Source organism: Triplophysa dalaica, chromosome 17 (assembly GCF_015846415.1).
Source record: "Triplophysa dalaica isolate WHDGS20190420 chromosome 17, ASM1584641v1, whole genome shotgun sequence".
Taxonomy (NCBI): Eukaryota; Metazoa; Chordata; class Actinopteri; order Cypriniformes; family Nemacheilidae; genus Triplophysa; species Triplophysa dalaica.
In genome coordinates, this window is record NC_079558.1 from 4,526,595 (window position 1) to 4,550,306 (window position 23,712).

The window sequence follows — 23,712 nt, forward strand, 5'->3', positions numbered from 1 at the left end:
TTTAGATCTAATAACTACATTATTGCATCCAAGCATGAATATTTAAATTATGAGATCGATACATATGTTCATCAGATGGGATATTTGATATTTGACCTATTTTACAGTCAGTTTATCTTCTCTTATTTGTCTCCATCACATAGTTGTTCTTGACACCGATCAGGTAGAGCAGAGCCCTTTACTTTTAGGACAAAAATTCGGTGTGTGTGTTTGAGAGTTGCCTGATAATCAGAGGAAGCGGAGCTGTGTCCTCTCTCGGCCTGTTCCTATCGCTCCTGCAAAGTGAAAGTGACATGTGACACCCCAGGAAAATGACGAACTGACATTCGGGACGAAAAAGGATGACAACATTTTTTTTACTTGCCAGACCAGCTTAAGAATGAAAAATCATGAAGTATTTATGAAATGTATTATGAATCATTGGGCTGTTTTTAGTCTCTTTTAAAATACATGTCCTAAAGACAGAGAGAGGAAACTTTGTCGTCTCTGACTACATCAACAAGGTCATTAATAGCGCCTTTTTTAATTTAAATTGGAAAGTATTTTTTTACGTTTTCCTTTCATATGATTTTTGGGTTTCCTAATAAGCGTTTGGATGTAAATTTGTTTGTTGGTGAAAAATAATAGTAGAGTCCAGGAAAGAAATCAGACTATCAGTGATTGATTAGAAGTACTAAAGAATTCTTGGATAAACTTCAATATAGATCTTAAAAAATGAATAAATAAAGATTTTTGGATGAAAAATCATATAGTTAACCTGTCTTAGCCTGCATTGCATTTAGATGCATCTTAAATTACATTTTTGATTTTATACATGCTTATATTTTCGATAAATGCATTTTTAATAACTTCCCACTTGGTGTGAGCAGAATTGATTTTGCTTTAGGAAGATGCAATCCTTTGACCTGATATGACTTCTAAATTTAAATATTGATTTTTAGCATGTTTAATGCATTTTGCTATTAAATTATATTTGCTTCATTTTTATTTTCATTTATATTTATCATATAAAATAGCATAAGAGAGATTTATTTTCATTGTACGTTATTTCACATTTTTTTGCCGTCACACCATACCAACTACCCATATATAAATAATTATATTTGTAACATTATTTTTAAGTCACAAGTAAAAATTATTTTGTGCAATTTTGTCATTTTATTTTAAAAACATTTGAATCGTGCCAAAAATATCCAGTATATTATAACACATTTTACAATTATTGAAAAATAGTTAAATAAAACAGTTGACTTTATAATAATACATAATGTATTTTATTTAACATACTTTATGTACCATGCACAAAGAAAACCAGAAATCATCAGATCTTAAACTGAGAGAAATGGTTACTGAAAGGATTAGCGGAGGCCACAGGATAAATATCTTGTCATGAACTTCCGCCCTGAGCTGTATTGTAATGAATGGTTGCAGTTGATTTCACTTCATTATAATTGTGGATGGGGTCTTTGTTTAAATCTACATTTGAATTTGGTGCACACAGGGCACTGACAAATATACATACATGTATAGAATTAATGATGTGGTTAAGCTACTGTGTGTGTTTGGGTATTTTTATGCTAATGACCGGGCATTCATCTCAGACAATAGTCGCGTTGCCAGGAGGAGAGGGAGAAACCGAGCGAGGCGTTATTCAACATGTAGCCATTCATTCCCGCGTGCATTCGCGGACAATAATAGAATATAAGCTCCGATTACTTTATGACTGGTTGTTTAGAAGTATTCTTAGATGAAACACTCGGAACAGACATCAGATACTAAATATGGCACGAACTTAGGTCAGAATAAAATTCTCTCTTTTTTTTACCGAATGAGAGTTAGATGGAGAGAGAACGATAGTTCAGTCGAGGTGAAGAAAGACAAGGAAAAAGTTATTTTCTGCGCAGGGTTCATTGAACCATATGTAGGTAGCCACGGGCTAATGGGCGATTGGTCCCTGACTCGCCAGGTATCTTGTGTCTCAGAAATCCCTCTTCCATTTCCTATAATCTCACCTTTTCTCTGGTGCTGACCCAGGGAGGCCCATTTCATTCCCCACTGCACGCCAGAGGAGAGCGCTGTGATGGGAGCCGGCCCGGTCCTGCCAGCGCCGGCAGTCTGCCTCCCCATCGGCTCTTCTCTATTGATTTCCTCACTCTTGCCTAGCCGGGGTCTGCTTTACCAGTACCCGCACCGGCCCCGCTCCCAACCCAGCATTAATGTGAGCGAAATCGCAGCAAGCGTAGAAACCAGCTTTGATTTTTCATTAGAAGTCCTTCCATATTTTAATATTGGGTTTAATCGGCTCTCATGCCTTTAAGAAATAACCATTCTGAGCGACTCCCAGGCCTTCAATATGTATATGCCGTTTCTTCAATCAAAGACGGTTGGATTTGCTGTTTTGTTGGGGGTTCAGGCACAATCGTTTTTTCTCTCGCTCTCCGTACGTGGGCAGGGTCGTGAGGTTTATTGACTGCACTTGGGACAGAAATATCCATAGCTGTATTCAATTATTTTAATATTGTTTATATATATATATATATATATATATATATATGTATTTACACAAAAAAAACTGAAAAACCAACAGTATAAAAAACTAATTTCCATTATTTTTTTAGTAATGTATACGTTAAGGTCATATATTTATATAAATAAATATAGAAATTTGTAGAATAAATTCTATTCAATGAAATATAGTACAATAAGCAAAATCGTATAGTGGCAGCATATGTGTCATAATAATCTCGGTGGCCTCCATTGGTTCCTGAATATTCTTTATGATTTGTTTTGTTTTTTCATCACAGTGCTCGGTGAAATAAAGGCATGCATCGCCAACCGGTGGGTTAATGAGAGACATCATGCTGCTCCTGCAGTTGTACCGCAAGTGACTAACATAAATGTCAGGCTAAAATGCACAAAGCCACACTCACACAGACGTTTGTCCATCTATCACCCGCACGCATGCGTTTTCTTTAACAACAGGCGGATTTGATATTACCAAAGACTAAAGAACAAACCGCAGAGACATAAAGACTTTCCTGTGACACTGACAGTCATTACTGAGATCTAATAACATATCAAGCGCACAAAAAAAGAAGTAGCTTGATTGCGAAATGATTTTTTTTTACGTTAAAATGCAAAAAGCAACATTACATTGTGTGTGTTCATGCACAGATTTCTTGTATGTGTGTGTGGGGGGGGGTATAGTATTCTTTCTGCTTGTGGAGGGTGTTAGACCCCTGCTAGGATGAGATGCATTATTTAATACTGTTGTGATACTGCAGCCTGCTTGAAAAGGTCTTTGCTTTCTTCATCCACGACAGTATTTTATTCTAGACCAGATACGCTCACAAAAACACATGACACTTTGACCATCATTTTCATTTAGTCATTTACCAGACGCTTTTATCCAAAGCGACTTACAAATGAGGTAAACAATGGAAGCAGTTGAAACAACATAAGGACAACAAAAAGCATAAGTGCAATAAAACTGGTCTCACAAAGCCTACCACAGTATACAAAGCTATTTTTTTAGAGAAAGAGATAGAAGTAAGACATGATCGGTTCTTAAAGCACAATTTAGTTTGACTTTTTCACAAAACATGTCATAAAGGCACTGGCAGTACAGTTACAGTTCTCGATATTTATTGACAATTATCGTTAGCCGTAGTCTTTTCCCATTTACTCACTATATTTTTATAATACCAATAATGTGAATATGTACCTTTATTTTTTTCTTGAACCTCCAATTTTCCTTAAACATTTTAAACATTATAAGTGACAGAAAGGAAAGGTTAACTGGCAGTTTCAGACAGACGCATTGCGTTTGAATAAAGTCCCATTAATTCGAAATCAGAACTGGCCAGACATTTCCCACTGGTGAGAAATACTTAATGAAACACACTTTATAAATTAAATATCATTAATTACTCTTCACGGTTTGCCACCAACCGTGTGGTTTCCGAGTGGAAAAGTGAAGGAAAAAGCTTTGGCAATGTCACTTCAGGGCTTCTCATTAAACTCTAGCCCTTGGGTATTTTTATGCCTTTTAATGCTAATCTAATGAACTGTTTACTTTTTCTGCCATTCAGTTTGCTTGATTATTTCTGTCCTTGTGTTGCCGTTTGCTGTCAGCGTGCAGCTGGATGAAAAAAATAATGTAATAATAACGATAAACAATAAGAGATACCCGTTGATATATAATAAGGTTTTTATGGTTAATTATTTCTAACATTTTTAAAGAGCATTTATTTTCTCTTTCTTTGACTTTTTCTGCTTTTAGTGCTAAAGGTTAGAAATGGTTCCTGCCTCTATTAATTAATGCAAAACACTCAATAGAAACATATAAGTAAATAAAGAAAAGACAAACTAGGATCATTTATATATTTACTTATTTATTATGTCAGGGGGAGTTTTTTAAATGTTTCAATTTCTTTATATTTATTGTCTTTATTAATTATTTTTATCATACATTATATTTTAATATAATATTCTGCATATTACACAAAAATAATAATATTTATACTAACATTATATACTAACATTTTGATTCTTATTTTAAAAATATATATATATAATGATTACTGACAAAAAAATGAATGCATGGGAAATGCACGTGCAATTATTATTTAATTGGTTTAGCCGCATCTTTTGTTGTGTATTGCACATCATGTCAACAGACATATAACACACGTTTCTGACAGGACACAAAACCTCCGTCTCTGGTTTGATGAGACATGTCTGTTTTAAAAGCAGTCAGACCACTTTGCATAAAGTTAAGACGGATCTTTGTAGTTCTTCCCTGTGCTTCCGGGAATAGAAGCAAATTCTCACCCAAGATTAAAACAAGTGACAAGAGAAAGACCTTTCAAACGGATAAAAAAAACATTTCTTCTTTTTTTTCTGTAGCAATAAGGTATCTGTAAAAGTGCTTGTTCTTTTTTAGATTACAAAGCCTCGTCTCTCTGTTTTTATGTTTTAGTTCAGTGTTTATATTTGAGTTCACTAGCTGAACTGTATAACTTGGAACTTTCAAACCAATTGATTCTTTCCTTTTTCTAAAGCAGAAATGTAGTTATATTATAATGATTTTTCGTAACTCCAAACCTTAATCCATTTTAGGTCAAAAGCGGTCATGATTTAGTATGCAACACTCCAGTGATCTAAATAAATAGCCATATTTTCTTAAATAAATAAATAAGTCAATCTAATAACCTAACTTGACTCATCCAATGCAAAGTGCTACTTAAAATATTTTCCAGGGTTGCAGTCAATATTGGCCAGCTGCTGTGCTGTAGCAGCGGATGAAGAGAAAATAATCAGTATGAAGCTTGTTTTACTGCAGGGGGAGTTGCAAAATGGTGTAAACGGGCTGGGAGAGGCGCCTGTCTTTGTTTCTAGCACTAGTTATCCCCTCCGAAGACTTTAGGCTGCATTTGGCATTCTTTTTGTGCGAGCGGCATTGTGAAAGCGGTTGATGCTCTCAGCGACAACAAACAGCTATTAAGAAGAAGAATGAAACAAAAATAGGGTTTGAAGAAGATGGTGTGTGCATTCAAATGAAGGCATCTCCAAGGTTTCCGTTCTCAATTATGAACATACCTGTGTTCCCCAAAGTTACAGTGCTGTTCTTTAAGATGAAACTTGACTGAGGTGGAACATGTGGGTGTGTTTTGCTCATCAGAAGATACGCTTTGTTTATGATTCTCGCGTGTAAAAAAAGCACAAAACAAATGCAAACGATTTCTGATATATTTATTCAGAAATGACACAGATTGCATGTTTTGAAATGGATCTTTTAGCTTTCTATGTTTGTTTCTTCATTTTTGTTTCGTCTCTGTATTTTGTCTTCAAATAAAAATTTACGATTTAATTTGAAAATATTGCTGATCTGCAGATTGTGACAAGCAGATCGTGGTGGGTGGCAAATAACTATGTCAGATTTGTTTTTTATGTAGTCCAACAGTAAAACGTGGCTTTTCACGTTGAGAAGTTGTAAAAAATATGAGAGAATATGAAACATGTTTTATGTAAAATCTGAATTGTATTACTAAATTTAAAGCATTATCACATTCCATATTGAATTATTAAGGTTATCGCAAATTACTGTAATATCTAGCAACCCCACAAATGTTTTTTTTTTAAATAAATTATTATATATTCTACCTTTTAATTCCTTTAAATCAAATAAAACTAGCTGGTCTACACATGTTGCTGATGCTTAAAGCATAAGATATGACTTATGACTTTGCTAAACAAATCTGAACAAGTGCACTTTTATTTGTAGTGTTATATCACATCACATCCTGCAAGAAAGTCCGATTTGACCAGATACTCTGCAGAAACTGTGACACGCCGTTGCATCACAAAATGTCCTTTTTGGATAGCAGTTATGCGCTGTTTAGTTTTCCCATAGGTGCCGTCGTCTCGAAAGGTGCCAGCTTGCAAAAAAAGGGAACAGACAGGAGCAAAGGACTGTTGGTAAACGCTATCTCTGTGTGTATTTTCTCGCACCACCAGTACGTGTTTAGTTTGGAGGGTATTTGAAGAGGTCGGGTGTGTTTGTAAACATGCCACACTCAGCTTCTGCTCTCACAGAATTGGAGGTGGCACTCTCTGAAGTGTTGGGTGTGTGTGTTTTTTCTTTTTTGGACATGGCATTCTTTTTCCCCACTGTGTCGCGGAGGAGAGAAGAAGGAACGAGCCCAAATCTGATGGCACGCCAATCGCGTCGACCCGGGTGATGAATTATTCTGTGTCTAGCTTCCTGGCTTGGTATTATCACAGGGTCTGCCAGACTACAGGACTGACAGCAGTGACAGCCCCCAGAACACATTTCCCTCTGACAACTGATACTTTCCTAATACGCTCCCAGCCTCTGTCTTGTACTATGGTCCTCCATTCTACACTTTTTATTTATTTAAGTGGAAGGGGGGCTTTTCCTATTACATCCAATGGCTCCGGTTCACTCAAGCCACAGTGTCTTCACAAACAAGATTACACATAGATTCACTCTCTCTTCTCCACACACACACTCCTAAAAAATCACCTGGTAAAAGTATTTTTGTTTCGCTTGCTAAACCAATAGGGGGCTCTCGTGCTTTAGAAATGTCTGTTGTGTTTTAAGTCAAGTGAACTAAAGAATGTTTTTTTTCTCTGCCCTCTTCTTCCTCTTCTTTTTTCTCCTTGGTCTTCCTCTCCATCTTTACTTTCTCTCTCTCTCAACCTCTCCCCATTGCAGAAAAGGTCACGTATTGCCTACAGTGATGAGGTGCGGAACGAGCTCCTGAGGGAGGACGGAGGCTCCTCTGAGACTCAGGTAGGACGTTAATCAGGGCTACGCTTTCCCAGTGTGGGTGGCTGCTCGGGGTGAGGACGGGTCAGGGCCACGAGGGCAAAGAGAGGCAGGCATTGGCACCCAGTCATGCAGAAGCAATGCTGTTTAATGCAAAGCTGCCCAGTCCTCAATGGGCTTTAGGCACTAACCAGCGTCTGGGCAGCACCAGATTGGGGTAAATTCCCTCTTTCTCCCAGCTGTTCGCCATCCACCAGGGTTCTTATTCTTCTGAAGATGACCTCCCGTGCAAAAAACGCCTGCTTTTGTGGCTGCTTAAACACAGGGGGTGAGAAGATGTAAATAAGAAAACGTATATCAAGATGTTACACCAAATGGATTTAAGAAGTTGTAAGTTAGTGTGTTTGTTAGTGTGTCAATAATGTTTTTCTTTGGATCTATGATATTCAGCCCAGTGAGCGATAAATGACAGCAGTGCAGTAAAGGCAGAAAATGCATTTTGAATTCAGAATCTTCTTTTATCTCAGAACAATCAGATGCTCTTAAAATAGTTTTTTGATTTTTCTTCTGAAGTGCTGCTATAAATAAACACAAAGAAAATTTCTTATACTGTACATCAAACATAAATACTTAAATTTGCCATTTGAGATGCCACGATACAATGTTATTCTCTCACCCACACAGCTTTTATATTTGCAAAAAATAAATAAATAAAATGACATGTTATAATCGACAAACATTTTCACTAGTGTTTCAACGGGCACATTGTGAAAGAGCTGTAACATCATTTATGGCTACAAAAGTTGCTTTTGTTTCTTTTTTGTTAGTTAGTTTCTTCTTTTCCCCTTATTATCATTTCACAGATGACCTTACCACCACACATCGTACCAACATATGTACGCCTAGAAGTGATAAAGAATTTAAATGCATAACTTTACAAAATTAGTGTGCGCTTCATATGAAAAGTGTCTTTTTTCAGGTTTTATCGAATTGTTGCCGAGAGAAAGATTTTTTTAATGACTCCCTTCTTTCTATTGAATCAGTTTATGCCAAATTATATTACTTGAATTGGTCTTCAAATGCGTGTTCAATGACTGCCTCTTTTATTAAAAATAATTATGAATCAGAGTGAACGCCACAATAGCTCATTTGATATGCATTTTAAAGATGCGGGCTTTAATACTTTGTTCACTTTAGTGGTGTTTGTACAAAAAGACAATAGAATAAAAGGGCTGTATTTCAGTCCTAGAAGTTGCTTATTCTATTACACATTAGTTATTCTTTAAACACGCCAAGATAATTTGACTAATGACAAGACATTAGAGACAATAACAAAGAGATATGTTTTATGTTAGATTGGAGCCATTGATCTGGTAAATGGAAGAAGTGCTCTGGGAGCGAGCAAGCTAGCTGCCAGTAACTTACTTTGGATTCATATTTATCTTATTTATTGGCAACAGTTTGTTCAAAGATAAATGAACATTGAACATTAACTAGTCATTATCTTTACAGAAAAAAAACTATAAAATAACAGCCTCATGCAAAGCATTCTGGAAAAGCAGAAATCCTCATCAACCTTTTTTTCTCATTTAGTTCCCAGAATGCTTTGGATGAGGCTGTAATTTTACAGTTTTTTTCTGTAAAGATAAAGACTTGTTAACGTTTAATGTTCATTTTATCTTTGAACAAACGGTTGCCAGTAAATAACATACATGTAAATCTACAGTAAGTTACTGGCAACTAGCTGCCAGTAATACTGTAATTTCTACAGAATGTTTTTACAGTGTATGTACTGTAGGATCACAGTGAGAGCATATATATTTATAAAAGTTTTTTTTTTTTTTTTTGACAATTGATTCGTTTTATTTTAATCTATCTTTTTTATCTCAGTTTACAAAAACATTGGCAACATACTTTTTTCCCAGCAGCCCTCAGGTGTTTACTTAATTCGTATTAATAAAAAAACTTTGTAGGCTAACACGAGACTCGCTGTGAGTCGAGTGGTTGGAACTTTAGTGTTTTTTATCGAGCGAGACCGGAGCGATAGCGTGGAGGGGAAAGGGGTGTGGGGGGGCGGAGGTGGGGTGCCGACTGGGGTGAGTCGGTCAATTTAATTCCTGACGATCTGAAATAGGTCGGGATCATTTCATATAGCGCTGGCTGGGAAGATCATTACCAGTCACTAATCTGTTCGTTACATGGCAAGGATTTATAGCTAAGTAAATAGGGAGCCGTCATAAGTTCTGAAAATAACGTGTTCGGCCTGCGATAATAGCTAAAGGGCGGTTTAATAGAGTTCGGCATTTATTCGTTATCAGTATGCGGACAGAGACCGAATTGGTGCTATCGCTCGTTTTTTTAATAATGTGGTGGTCTACCATTGCACTTTTTTTTTCGTCGCCAACCCCCCCCTACCCTTTCCACCCAAAACACGCGCTTTTTTACCACACACATACTGGCGAGAACACACACACATTTTTTCGCAAAGAATACTCTGCGGAATAGTTTCGATTTCAGACACAGCAGAAGGCATGGCCACGAGAGATTGTGCAGGTTTGAGCCGGCGCAGACCAGATTTTACCGGCTACAAAGGAAGCAGATTACCACTTGTATCGAGTTGCGTATTGGAAAAAAAATCTTTGTTTGAAAATCCGCTGATTATCATAACAGAAAAATTGCAGCAGTGCATTCTTGAATAGCAGCTCACATGAAAAAAATACGCAGGAACGGATTCATCAAAACGTAATTATACAATTTTACGGAATTTCTCATGTGCAGAATTTTTCTAGCGAAACGCTAGTAAATTTAGGTAAAGCAACAAAAGGCAGGATTTCTGGTTTAAAGACAAAACAGATGCAAAATAGAGCAACGGCAGGCTTAAAATCATCCGGATTTTGTTGGTAAATCCTCGGTTTGAATGGACAATCGCCCAAGCAGCACAAACATGATAGAACAAGGTTTGTTCTGCCCTCATTGATATGGGCTGCGGGGCTGCGTTTAGATCGGGCGCTCTCACACCAGACCTAAATAGCCACTTATATTGTGTGTTCGTAAACTTTGGCCTTTCGAAAAATAGACAAAAAAAAGCCACCTCAAAAATAACACCCAGCTAGGAACCGCAGTGCATCCCAACTGTTTCTTTATTCAGATTATAGAACACAAGTGGTTATTATTACTAAAAATATCATTACTTTTCTTTACATTTCAACCTTTATACTTTTAAACTACATTTTTATCATTTGTGCATGTGACATCCTTTCAGCCAATAATAACAATTCTTAATTTTATAATGGTCACATAAATAATTTTTTTATTTTATATTTATGATCATTTAAACATTAAAAATGGCAAAAATTGCTTATCCCTTCTGATTCAATGCCATTAGTATTTTGTTATATCAGAAAAAATAATTTCCTAGCTTTTACTGACATAATGATGAGCTTCTAGCGTAGCTTTGTGATAAACCCATGGCCTATGGGAGAAATAGATACAGCACTGTTGAACTTGTCCCCACCGGCCGCCGCCACAATTTAACATCACGCCCATAGATCTTGCCTTTTTTGTGTGTATCAAGTTTATAATTTGTGATCCAAGATCTGCCTCTTTTCTGATACCTTAGCGTGATTTTAAAAGTGGAGAAATTCAAAATGACCAGCGCACAGAAAACAGATGAGAGGGCTTTAATAATGGCCCAGAGCTGCCCCTTAGATCTACTATCCTTTAATCCTTCCTAAGAAATGGAGATAAAAAATCACCTGCAACGTCGGACAAATTAGGAAACTTGTCTATGCCCTCCTCTTCCACGTGTTGTGTGCTTTTACACGGGCTGTAATGAAGAGCTGCTTTTAAATGCTTAATGTACTTCATTAAGTTTAAATTATGTTTGCCACTTTCAGAAACCGTTCAAGGGCCACTAAGTGCACAGCAAGACATGTATTCTCTGTTTAACTGTTTTAATATGTAATTCCCTTTTATTATCATGAATAACGCATTGCAGGCTTTTTATTCCATTGTAGGCTGTTCTCAAAATAAGATGCACTTGGTTCACTTTATGTTTATGTATACATAACAGTCTTTTATAGTTCTAATGCATAATGTACTCTCTGTCTGCTATTCTGTGTTATAGTTTATACAGTATTTAACATTATTAGTGTTTCAGGCATGACGGGCACTTCCTGTTATAATAAAAAGGTTGTACTGCCTGGTGTCACTTTCCCTTTCTTAGCAGACAAGTAGGAATCCTGCAGAGTTGTTGTTAAGGAGCCTAAATCCTCAAAGCTTCCATCCTTACAGTATACGCAATCTGTAATATCCTACTGTACCGACTAAAACGCTGGTATTTTCCCCCCTCATGCCATATCAAGTGTTGTGATGTGACTGTTTGTCTCCTTCCTCTCCTTGATGATGATAGTTTAGACGTCGTGAGTTGAGAAATCCATTCCCAGTCTCTTTGTTTAATGTGACAGCCTGAGACTTGATCTTTGTTTTTTCAAAAAAGTCGGCGCGAGTCTCGTGTTTAGCTTCTTTTAATGTGTTTGTCTGTGATTTCGAAATGCTAAACATGCAAACAGATAAATCGTCAAGGTTAATTCTGCACCCAGCCGCATGACTGATCTGCTTCCTGCCATGTTTCTGCTTTTTATCTATCTCTCTCACTCTCTTCCCTCCCTCTCTTTTTTTTCTCCCGCCTTCTACGTCGCACCTTCACGTGGCAGTTGATAAAGTTACGTGAGGAGGTAAGTGCCGTTCTTCGTTCAGGTTTTGGTTCTCTCATTCCCCCTGATCTTTCATTCATTTTCCAGCTTCGGAAGGATTAAAAAGACACTAATCTGATTTGAAATTGTCTGTTGGCGGAGCTCAAAATGACTCGTATTTGTATGTTCCGTTCTAAAGGGATCTGAATCAAAGATATTTTATATCAAATATTTAATAAAAAAAAAAAGATTTAATCAGATTGTCAAAGCAGCCACCAAATGCAGGAATGCAATAAAACATTCTGCTATATCAAAAATAGGAAGAAAATAATCTTTTATTCTTTTTAGAAAGCTGCTGATTTTAGAAAACTGCTGTAACAGCACTTTTTGGACCTATACAGAAATTAAACTGACCCTAATTTACGTGGTAAACGGCTCTTTTAAAGTGATGGTACACAAAAAAATGAAAAGTCCATCATGAACTCACATTCATCATTTAAAATCTCTATCTCTTTTTTCTTCTGCAAAACATAGAAGAATATATTTTGAAGAATGTTTGTATTTTGAGGAATGGCGGTACTCATTCACCCATTCTATTGTACGGACACAAAGCCAATGCAAGTCAATTGGTGCCGCCATTGTTTGGTAACCAACATTCTTCAAAATATCTTCTTTTGTGCTCTGCAGAAGTAAGTAAGTCATACAGGTTTGAAATGACATGAGCGTGAGTAAATCGTGACAGAACGTTTTTTGTTGGGTGAACTATCTCTTTAATATTGTTTCTATCCATCATATAGAAAATTGACTTCATTGTCACTGGGTTGGTGTTTTTATTAGCACACATGGCTTAAAATATATCAGAATTGTGCACGCTTCTCTTTGTGCCATGTTTGAAAACTTCCCACACACATTCCCCCATTCATCCGATGATAATACAATAGCCGGCCTTTTAGTCTGAGATAAGGGGACGGTTTTGTAGCGTCGTCGTGTGTTTGTAGCATTCTTCTAACATTAAATGGCCGTTGTGTCACTCTGGGTGTATGTTTGCTCGCTGGAATCTTCATCTCCTGTCTAAGGTTGTGAGTGTATGTATGTGTGTGTGTTTTGTTGTTTGGATTTGGGAATCCCCTATTCATAGACACATGCAGCCACACAGATGACAATATCTGAAGATCTTTATTCATAAAGGAAGCCTCCGTTCTCAGTGGAGGACTGGATGGGACCGCATCACGGTTCTGCCTGCCTTTGTTAAGGTGTTTAGAAAGCGCTTGCTTATCTTTGAAGATAACACATTTTAGAATGCTAATTTGTTTTGATACCTTGCATCTTGTGAGGAAGTCATAAAGATGTATTAAATATTTATGGATGCGAAAATGAACAAGCTTATCTTCCCTGTCCTGTCAACAGACAAACGTAAAACGACTTTTTGTTTAATAAACGTAATTTACGTACGTATGCGTCAACACAAATATGAATTTAATAATATTGAATTGAATTATAATTTTCTTAGATCAGTGATTGCTTTGATGTACTCTGAATTCATCGTAAACAATACTTGCACTCGGGCTTTGTCACGATAGACGCTAGAAAAAATTAAACCATGTCTGTCTTTAGGATTAGTTTTTGACTGTGTTGACTCCTGTGTCTGTGTTTGGTAGTCACAAAAGTGTGTGTGTTTATGTGTGTGTGACATCAGTATATTGTTTAGATTTCTATACTTATTTTTGCTGAATAATCCCTTTTGTACGAGAGCCACACCATCCTACCGCATATATAATTTTCCGCGCCTCACATCTCTCAATTCTTTGCTTCCTTGACTCGTTTTTTTGTTATTGTTTTTGCCACATGTCCAAACAAAATGGGAGTATCATTTTTTTTCTGTCTTGGTTAGGAGACACACCGGTCCGCCCTCTTTCCACCCCAGAATTTGCAGCTATTAAATCAGATTTGATGTTTTATTCTCTCCAAAACTTGACAACGCTTTACTGTCTTTTTCCTCCCGTTTCGCAGAATTTTAATCAAAGCCCTTACAGCTTATTCACACTTAGCCCGCTTTTTAAGACTGTACTTTATTCCTCGGCTAGAAAACATGTTTAAATATTTAGAACCCATATTCACAGCTGTTTGACACTTGTAATTCCTTTACTTACATGTCCCAAACAACCGGTGTAGAAGATCACATAGTCAGTCTGGATTTTAACTGTCATCATGATTCACTTTGACTTCACATTCCCCCCCACATTCGAAATAATAAGGAATCATCAAAACTTTAGAAAATTGCGATTGTAAGCGCTTGCGTTTGATATTGAAAAAAGGGGGAGAGAAGGGAAGACGATTCTTTTGAGTCGCGTTCGCATTGTTCCTGGGTACCGCGTTAATAACTTACAACTGAAGTGCGGATCTCGAAAAAGAAAGAGGGGGAAAAAACAATAAAGGAGACAAAAAGTATTTTTCATTTATAGTATCTAAGAATGCCTTTGTGGAAAATGTAGGTGTCAGATAAAAAGGCATACATGCATTGGCACAAATGAGAAGGGGAGCACGCAGAGGCGGTCGTGGGCACACCAATATTTATCAGGGCCTCTTTTAAAGAATCTTTGATGAACACACAAAAATATAATTTGTACAGTCCCAGTACTCTTTTTTTTTTTCTTTATTCGGATCAGTTTGTAGGCATATGAGGGTGAACGAAATTCATCATAAGCTTTTATTTTTAAATATCTGGTGTGATATATTATGAAAATGCGTGTTATGTGCTCGTACTCGGGGATCTCTAAAAAGTAAGTGTGAATGCAAACACCGGACATTTATTGAAAGCAACACCCTGATATCGAAACCGAGGCGTCTAGAATGAAATTTATTCTTTTTGATAGCCGTTCTCGTTTTGAGGAAGTCGCCCTCCCTGCAAAAAAATCTTGAGTCGTCATGGCACCTGCGCGGCCACCTTCACAGTTACCTTAGAGTCTCTGCGCTCCCCCCGCGCACACACAATAGATATCAACGCTCCCCTCCCTGCCCAAAAAAATGGAACGAGCGAGCACGAGCTAGGGAGAGAAATTCGAGAAAAAGCTTTGAAGTGGCTTTCCAGCGCGGCAGTCTGCTGGCCGTCTCCCCGAGACGTGTCACCTTTGCCGAGAGGGAATAGGAAAATCACGTTTCGAATGGTAATGATAACATACTAATCACTTGAGCTCTTTGAAGACGGGGAGCGAGGTACTCTGTCAGTATCCCTGGCTGCCTTGTGCTTCCAGGCACACAGGCACATCCCTGGTCTAGGTGTATTAGTTTAAGCGGTGCATGTCAATACGTCCTCACCATCTCGGCTCATCCAGAGGGGCTCATTAGGCAGAGATGGCTCCCTTTTCCCCATACGCGCTCCCACCCCCGTTTTCTATATCTCTCTCTCTCACTAACTCCCCCTCCCTTAAACTATTAAAAAGTATTTCAGCTATTTTAAATGACATCTGTCAACCGAGAGGAAGAGAAGAAAAAAAGTTCAGACACAGTATCTTTTTCCTCGCTCTGTGATTGTCAAACTTTGAAAAGTGGAATGTCGTCTGTTTTCCCGTTTCATTTCCTTGGAGTGATTAGCCGCTACGTATTTTGACAGCTTAACTAGAACTGGAGACTCTCTCTCCGCTTTATTCTTTCTGCCTGCGTAAACAGGAATAAAGGTTAACTGTCCTTTGAAAATAAAGTTGCAGTATCAGAAAGTGGAAGCATGGACGTACGTATTTTTAAGTGGTCAATGTGTCCATTTTTGTTTCTTATTTGTGGTTTTATGTGATTTATAATAGTTCACTTAAAAATGAAAAGTCTGTCATCATTTATTGTCCCTCATGTCATTCAAAACCTGTATATGACTTTTTCCATGTGGAACACTAAAGAAGATATTTTGAGAAATGTCTCAGTGGTTTTGTGTACATACAATGGAAGTCAATGGGGTCCTGTGTTGTTTGGTGACCAACATTTTTCAAATATCTTCTTTTGTGTTCTGCAGAAGAAAGAAAGTCATACAGGTTTGGAGGCTAATGGATGAATTCATTATTTTTCATTTTTGGGTGTACTGTCCCTTTAAGAACAATCTACCATTGTCTCTAATGATAAGGAATATATATGGTGTAGTGTATTTAACTTTTTATTTATTTTACCTTAATATAAAAAAGGTAATCTGGAATAAGGCGGGCATCACTGTTTGAACTTTTTAGTATGACCAATGTTATTAGTCTAATGAAGATCATACGTCCTTTTATGCAGGGACAACATTTAGTTAATGTGTTCGGTTCTTGACTGTGGTTTATTTTAATTCTAAAGTCATGAATTTGTTCATCTATAATCCAATAGGATCCAAGGATGCAAAAACCTTTTTTATGATTTTTCTGAATGTTTTGTATTGTTTGCAATGACCCCAAACACTCAAACAGCAAATTCAAGTGTTGACATACACAAATACAATTTTAGATTTTAGTTTTGAATGTAGAAAATATTTGATGAGGTTCATATTGCTGTCTTACATTTGTCAGACTAACAGATATTGGTTAATCTCGAGCGGCATTTGAAAATATATTACAGCTCAATTAACTATCCCTCCCATGCTAATCTTTGCCCTGGTGCTAAATTTGAGCTAATGAGATCTGGCAACACCTTAAGAACAAAGCCGCTGAAAGAAGGAAGACTCAATTAAAAAGAAGGAAAAGGTGCTAAATTCAAGCTCCGTTTTTTACTGCTTTTGAATTTACGTGAGGATCAGTCCAATTTGTATTGAAAACGCGGCTCGTAATTAGATTTTCTAAAATCAATGTTTAACTTTAATTGAAGCTAAGTGGTATATACACTTTTGTCATAGTCTGCCTTTTTTGTGTTTAAATCATCTTTGTAAATAATTTCTGAGCTCTTTTTCCTGACTGTTTTCTCTCTTTCCCCGGTTTGTTTTTAGAGAGCACATCTGTTGGACAACACAGAGAGTCTGGAAAGGTCATCTCGGAGGCTGGACGCCGGCTACCAGATAGCTGTGGAAACCGGTAGGCATTTTGTGTAGGGGGGTGAGCGACAGAAAATTGTCTCGCTCGTGCGTGCGGCAGTAAGAGAGGGGGGAAACGCATCGGCGACGGGTGACATTTTCTTGAGAACATCAAAGAGAAGCAAGGGAGAGAGAGGTGTAGAGCAGCAACCGCTGTACTGTCTCACACAAAACACACCGCCTTATTTCCATTCACCTACCTGTGTGTGCGTGTGTGGTGTGCATAAGAGAGAGAGAGAGAGAGAGAGAGAGAGAGAGAGGTTTTAATATGGGTACCAAATGATGGGGGGGTTGACTGGGAAAAAAACAACAGTCCTGCCATTTTTAGAACTAAATAAAGAAAAGGATCTTTTAATAAAGCAAATTATAAATAAAACACCCTCAACGTCACCTGTTTCACACCTGTCTTGAGGTTGGTTTTCATCTTTAAAAACAAGCTCATTTAGATCTAAACAATGACTACTGATTGAATCTATTTTTTCTTTAGCGTGGCAGTCGCCGTCTTTGTGAGGCAGAGTTTATTCCTCGGAGACGAATCAAAGCTTATTCTTCTAGAAGCTACAGGCTTTCTACGGCTTATGCCCGTAGTTTTGAAAACTTTGTTAATTTACACTATAATGGTAGGGCGGCATTGCATGTGACATAGGCACGGTTAATAATTTAAATAAAGAAAGAATTGCATGGACCAGTGGCATTTGATGTTTTGCAAGAACAAGTCACAAATTCATAAATGCAATCTGCATCCTCTGCTAAAAAATTTAGTTTAATTTATTTTGGATTTTCTCAAGCTTTGTTTTTTCTTTCTTGTCCTTGCATACATTTTTTTCTCAATTTCAGTTCACCAAATGAGGGCCCTTTGTTTTTCTGGTATTCAGATTTTTTTTGCACATGCCCGATTGAATTGCCATTGCCCCTTGTATTACCTAAAGAGAAGCCCGCACACTCCATTGGTAGGATCAGACCCCCTAAGAGAGGAGTTTTTCAGACCCTGCTCCATAGACTCTCATCTGGCACAATACCGCACTGTTCCCATCGCTCTCTGTGCAGGAGCCGTGAGCGCAGAACAATGCCTGTTTACTCATCCCTTCTCTAACTGCGTTAAAGCATAACTCGGGCTGATGCGTCTAACTCCTGTGATCCTAATCCGTGACCCCTTTACCCCACTGACCACCCCAGCACACTCACACCTGCATCTTTAAAGCGTAGCGACAGGTAGTCCTAAACTGAAGTGGCTCTGAAGAGAACAAACCCTGTAGATTTGGAATTTAGGCACAGCAGCCATGCACAAAATGCACAGCGATCACCCGCACCGTCCGCACGGAGCTGGGGCAAACACAGCCTGTTCTGGTGGCTTTTGAACAGTAGATGCTCTTTTTTGGGGTTGTTCCAGTGACCCTCAGTCCTCGTGTCACTGATTGACCATTGAGGCGGATTGACCAGTTTATGGGGCCGTGTGTGAAAAATAAAACAAAATCACACCGTTGTAGCGAACCTGCAGTTCATAATATGCACATAAACATTATATATCTCTATGTATATGTGTGTGTAGCTGTTGGGTAGTTGACAAATATACTGTACATGTCTCCTATGGACAAAAATTAATATATATAAGAATATATGGGTGTTTGAATAATAAATCACATAAATTGTAAATATAACACTGTTTTATATTATTAATATTAATATTTATTATATAAAACAGGATAAGAGAGATTTATCTTCATTTTTTTTTAAATGTATCAAACCATAGGACCGATGTGCATATAGTCTGTCAACTTCCGATATTATTGATATTTACAATATAAAGTTTTTTTATTATTCTTATACTTCTTTTATTCCTATACTTTCTTATATTTTTCCTGTGTTTTTTTGGAGGAAAGTACAAACTGTAGTTATTTTTACTGTAGTGAAAAGCAGGTTAACAATCCGCTCTTTGTATAAAACAATAAATTACTTTCTTCGGGTTTTTACGATAATGCAAATATATAGCAAAATAGTAAAGGTAATTAATGTTGTGGGCCTTCCTGAATTGTTGCTCGTCACACTTTTGAGACAGGATAAACAAACACACAGTTTTGTCCCCATACTGCTGCTGTTTGTGGAATCTGTTTAGTGTGAATGCACCTACAAAGTGTGAGAGAGGAAACTGCGCTTGTGTGTTTTGAGTCCAGCAAAAGCATGTCAGGGGCACTCCAGGCCCTCGGAGAGATATCGAGAGTGCTCTCTGGACACGCAGAGCTTTTTACCAAACTGTTTGTCTCATAAATAAAGTATGTGTCTTCATTAGGAGAGGGCACCCACTTTAAAGCAGTCTGATTCAGAGGCACGCCGGCCCGAGGAAAGCCTGGAGTACAGTAGGAGGGAGCAAAGCAGCCAATTTAAAGCATTTAAATCAGGGATGTCCCAGAGCCCACGAGCGCTAAATAAACCATAATCAAAGACATTTCTGCCTGTTTATAAAAGCCATGTAAGAGTGGAAAAGATTTGTGTAGTTTAAAATACAATTAAGTTGTTTTCGACCGTCTTCTCGAAAGTGTATTTCATATTTTATCCTATTAAAAACACAGACGGCGCATGACCTCCATATCTATTAATTAATCAAAATTTACCAGCGCGTCCGCTTGTGCCGATATAAACAAATAAGGCGACACACACAATGTCCGTCAGGAACCAGAGAGGTGGCCTTTGAATACACCGCAGCCGTTGTGACAACGGATCGATGAGGCAAAATGAAACCAGCTCATTAGGGATTGATTTCAGCTGTGTTTAGATAAGCAGAGTGGGTCGGGCCCGGCCCCCGGGGCCCTCACCAGGGCCCAAAGTTCACGCAGAGTCAGGTAGAGAGTCTCTCTGCAGGCCATCATCTTTATTAGCACCCAGATAAGCTGATTAGGCCTTGTCAATCAAAGGTGCCAATGACTCAATCGAGAGGCCCTTCTTTTCTTTCTTTTTTCTCTCCTTTTCTTTTTTGTGATAAATCATTGAAGCGACCAACAAAGCAGTAGCCATGGCGGCTAAGCTAAGCAATCCCTGCCGTTGTCACCAAGGCAGACGACGCGAGGACCCTGTGATGATGTGACGACTGTATTAAAGAGTACATCAATTTATTTGAGAGCGGTTTGATTTTTTTTGCAGCGGTATTAAAAGAACAAGCACGGGGGGCGGCATCACTGTCGTCGCAGGCTTAATGGAAAAGCAGAGCATGCGCGAGATAGAAATAAATAGCTAAATGCATAATGAAATGAAGAAATAAATAGATATATTTCATAAACATGGATGGATAAAATCTGGTTCTTTTGAAAACAAGCATGACTTTAAGACATGCTGTGTTAATTCAGGGTGTATTGTACCAGTAACACACACACACGGTCGTCTCTGCTTCATTTCTTTATTTCTTCTATGCTTTCCAAAGCATCTTAGTGATATATTTTATTTCCTTTAGTACTTGTTTCCTTTTGTCTACTTTCTTACTTTTGCACTTTATTTAGAATTTATTTGATTTCAAAACAGATTTTTTTTGCTGCTGTTTTCTTTCCAATCACTTGATTTTAAATGTAATAGTTGTTTATATTGTTTAATAGTAGTATTACTAGTATTTATAGTAGTAATCTAACATTAATGTTCTGAAAGGTTTTTATTAATTTTAAATTAGCCTATATTTTTAGTCTATTTGACTGAAGGCAAAGCTACAGTAATTATATCATCAACATAAAAAATGATATAACAAAAATTACACATAATAATGACAATATATTTATCATTGTACATTATACACACAGCCTCTTAAACTATAATAATTCTAATAGCAATAATAATGACAATCATAATTTAATATGTAGTATTTAGAGTTTGCATTTTATTCAAATATTAAACTGTATTATTATATAAATTTATAATATAATATTTATACTTAGTAATATATTATAATCATTAATATATTGTATTTTAGTATTATATATTTAAAATGTTATTTAAATAAAATGTTTTTACCATTATTAGCAGATTTATGTTCATAGTATTTACAACATTGCATTTTTAAGTTACCATTTTTCAAAGTGATTTTCTACAGTTTGAGGGAGTTGAAAGTTGTTGTTCTTTTCAAATATGCAGTATTAAGGGACATTTTGAAGCATGCAGAAATCAAAAGTATAGCACTTGTTTATATAGTCAGCAAGCACAAAATATTTTAATGTAATTTCTCATCATTTCAGGATAAACTCAAAATTAGATTTCACTGTTTTACATCCAAGTTGTTGTACATGTTATTAATTGTTTCATTGCCTTTTATTATTTATTTTAGCATGACTGTTCGAGTTGATTTCCTTCATAGAGTAGTGATGTTTAAAGTTTCAACACAGTGCCACTGTTCCCTCTTTAATGAGGACAATTTGGTGAAGTGGATATCCTCGAGGTATAGCATACCAAATAACTTGGGTTTTTGTAGTTTGCTGAAATCTGAATGCCGTATTGTGTTTCAAAAAGAATATGCCGTTATTTGATAATTGTTTGATTCATGGAGCAGACCCACAAGAGTTAAATATTTTAACACCAGAGTTTGCCGATATGCAGAAAGGAGAACTTAGCTAGAGTGTGTTTTCTAAAGACAATGGTGGGTTTTTTTGTATTGTAATGAGGGCATTTTCTCATAGAAAATGTGTAGTTTCTGGCTGCAAGTTAGGTCTGTACTTTAGAAGTTGCAACTTATGTTTGTTTTTATAGGGGTTTAAATATATACGAAATGTAAACCTGCAGTGAATCATTGATGCGTAGAAATATAAATGAGCGAGCTTGTGCGCGAGTGCAATGTGAGGCTTTTCTACTTCGTAAACCTACCTACGGGCAAGCTGTTTATCGTGAAACCCCCCCCCCCCCCGGTGGATGAAAGCGATGTAATAATGATTTTTTTTCTCTCCTAATCGGGCCTTGTCAGCGAGGCGTCTTATCGTGGAGAGGAAAATGACACCGATACTATCGAAGAGCCCAGAGTCCGAGTCTGTGTCCCCCCCTCCCCAATCACGCTGGACTCAGCCTCTCCGTATCTAGCGCCGCCACAAACGGCAAGCGTCGCTTTTTTCATCTGGACTTCAAAAACGGTCCCCGTCATTAAAATTGCACCCGCGTTCGGCTGCAGGGATCAGCCGCTCCGGAGCGAAAATGGGATGTGGGAGAGCAGGCTCGCTAAATGTGCTAATTCTGTCCTCACATGTTTACGGCTTAATTTTAATCGGTTTGAGCGATGGTGGGGGGGTAATTTGAGAACTGGAATTTGGGGGGGTTCGAAAAAAGCCACACATTGCAATAAATCGCCATTATCTTTGACACTGAAGGACTCAGCTGGTCCCAGGATTTGGGGGTCCGTGTGCAGCAGTATTATTTGGAGACGCACAAAAGTGTTTACGCTTCAACTGTGGTAGCTGGAGGTGCACTTACTGATTTGGGTCCGCCTAGACAAAGGGCCGAACTAGCACAAAGCCGGCACACAAACTCTCAATGCAAGAGCTGAACCAACAAACTTGAACTGTGTGTGTGCTTATCCGTATCTAGCTGTCTTTGGGACTGAAGATAGTGCAGGTGTTGACTTGTTGATATATTCTAATCTGTTTTACGATGTTTGCTAATGTTAAGTGGTATCATTGACTGTTCAATCCCAAATTGCAATTGGAGTTTTTTTTCCTTTGGATGATGTGATGTGGTAGAAGATCCATTTTTCTAGATAAACTGTTGAGTTGCATGAACGAGAGAGTAACCTTCCCACTTGCATCTTTTGAAGAAGCCTCTCCAGCACTTGCCACCACCTAGATGCATCAAAATCTCCTGTATCTTCAAGATTGAATTTGAACTTATGTCTGTCTTGAGGTTTAAGGAACGGCACACTGTAGTCCGCAAAGTTAAAGATGAATTGAAGCACTGTTAAGTGTAATGGACATAATGGATAAATATTTCAATAATTTAAGATGTTTTAGATATGAATATTTAAACCCCTTTAATTTTCATTATATCAAATGATTAATATGTATATATTAAATTATTAAATACATTAATAATAGACTTAAACTAAATAATTAAACATTAAATGCATTTAATGCATTTTACTAATATGTGATACTTCTAAAAGTAAATGCACTGTAACCCTGGAACTTTAATGTAAATAATAGATTAATAATAATAGATAATACATGTATTACTTATTACTAATATTACTAATAGAAATACGTGTCACTCTATTAATTAATCATTATTTATTATATTAATAAATGTATTATATTTCATATTTGTTACTAATAGAAATACGTGTCACTCTATTAATTAATCATTATTTATTATATTAATAAATGTATTATATTTCATATTTGTTATTATTTTCTTTAATGTTTGTGACATTGCAGAGACAAAATAATATTAACTTGAATTTTAACTTTTTATTTCTCTAGAGAGAGACAAAATCATATTTTAGTTCTGTGTGTCTATTTATATCACACGCACCGTCAGACGCACACAAACAAACACTTTCATTGACCTTTGGTTGACAGAGAGGGAGAGAGAAAGAGGGCTCTCGAGCTGGATGGCGTTAAATAAAACTGTTTTGGAAGGAAATGGAAGACAAAAGTGAATACCCAGGACCCCCATGGGCGCTTCCTCATCGGCCGCTTTAAAGAGCTCGCACATCAGAAGCGCCGCGATATCAAAAAGCAGAGAGAAAAAGC

The 23,712-nt window shown here is 37.2% G+C and overlaps 1 protein-coding gene across 4 annotated transcripts in view; it reads left to right on the plus strand.

The window, feature by feature from the left end:
• Positions 1-23,712, plus strand: part of vti1a (vesicle transport through interaction with t-SNAREs 1A) — a 111,547-nt gene that overhangs the window by 12,560 nt on the left and 75,275 nt on the right. For 2 of the 4 annotated variants that reach the window (XM_056771023.1, XM_056771021.1), the window contains exons 4-6: positions 7,241-7,318; positions 12,010-12,030; positions 16,925-17,009. In XM_056771023.1, the coding sequence (XP_056627001.1) occupies positions 7,241-7,318; positions 12,010-12,030; positions 16,925-17,009 (184 nt within the window). The remainder of the gene's footprint in view (positions 1-7,240; positions 7,319-12,009; positions 12,031-16,924; positions 17,010-23,712) is intronic. The other 2 variants (XM_056771024.1, XM_056771022.1) reach the window with 1 other exon arrangement.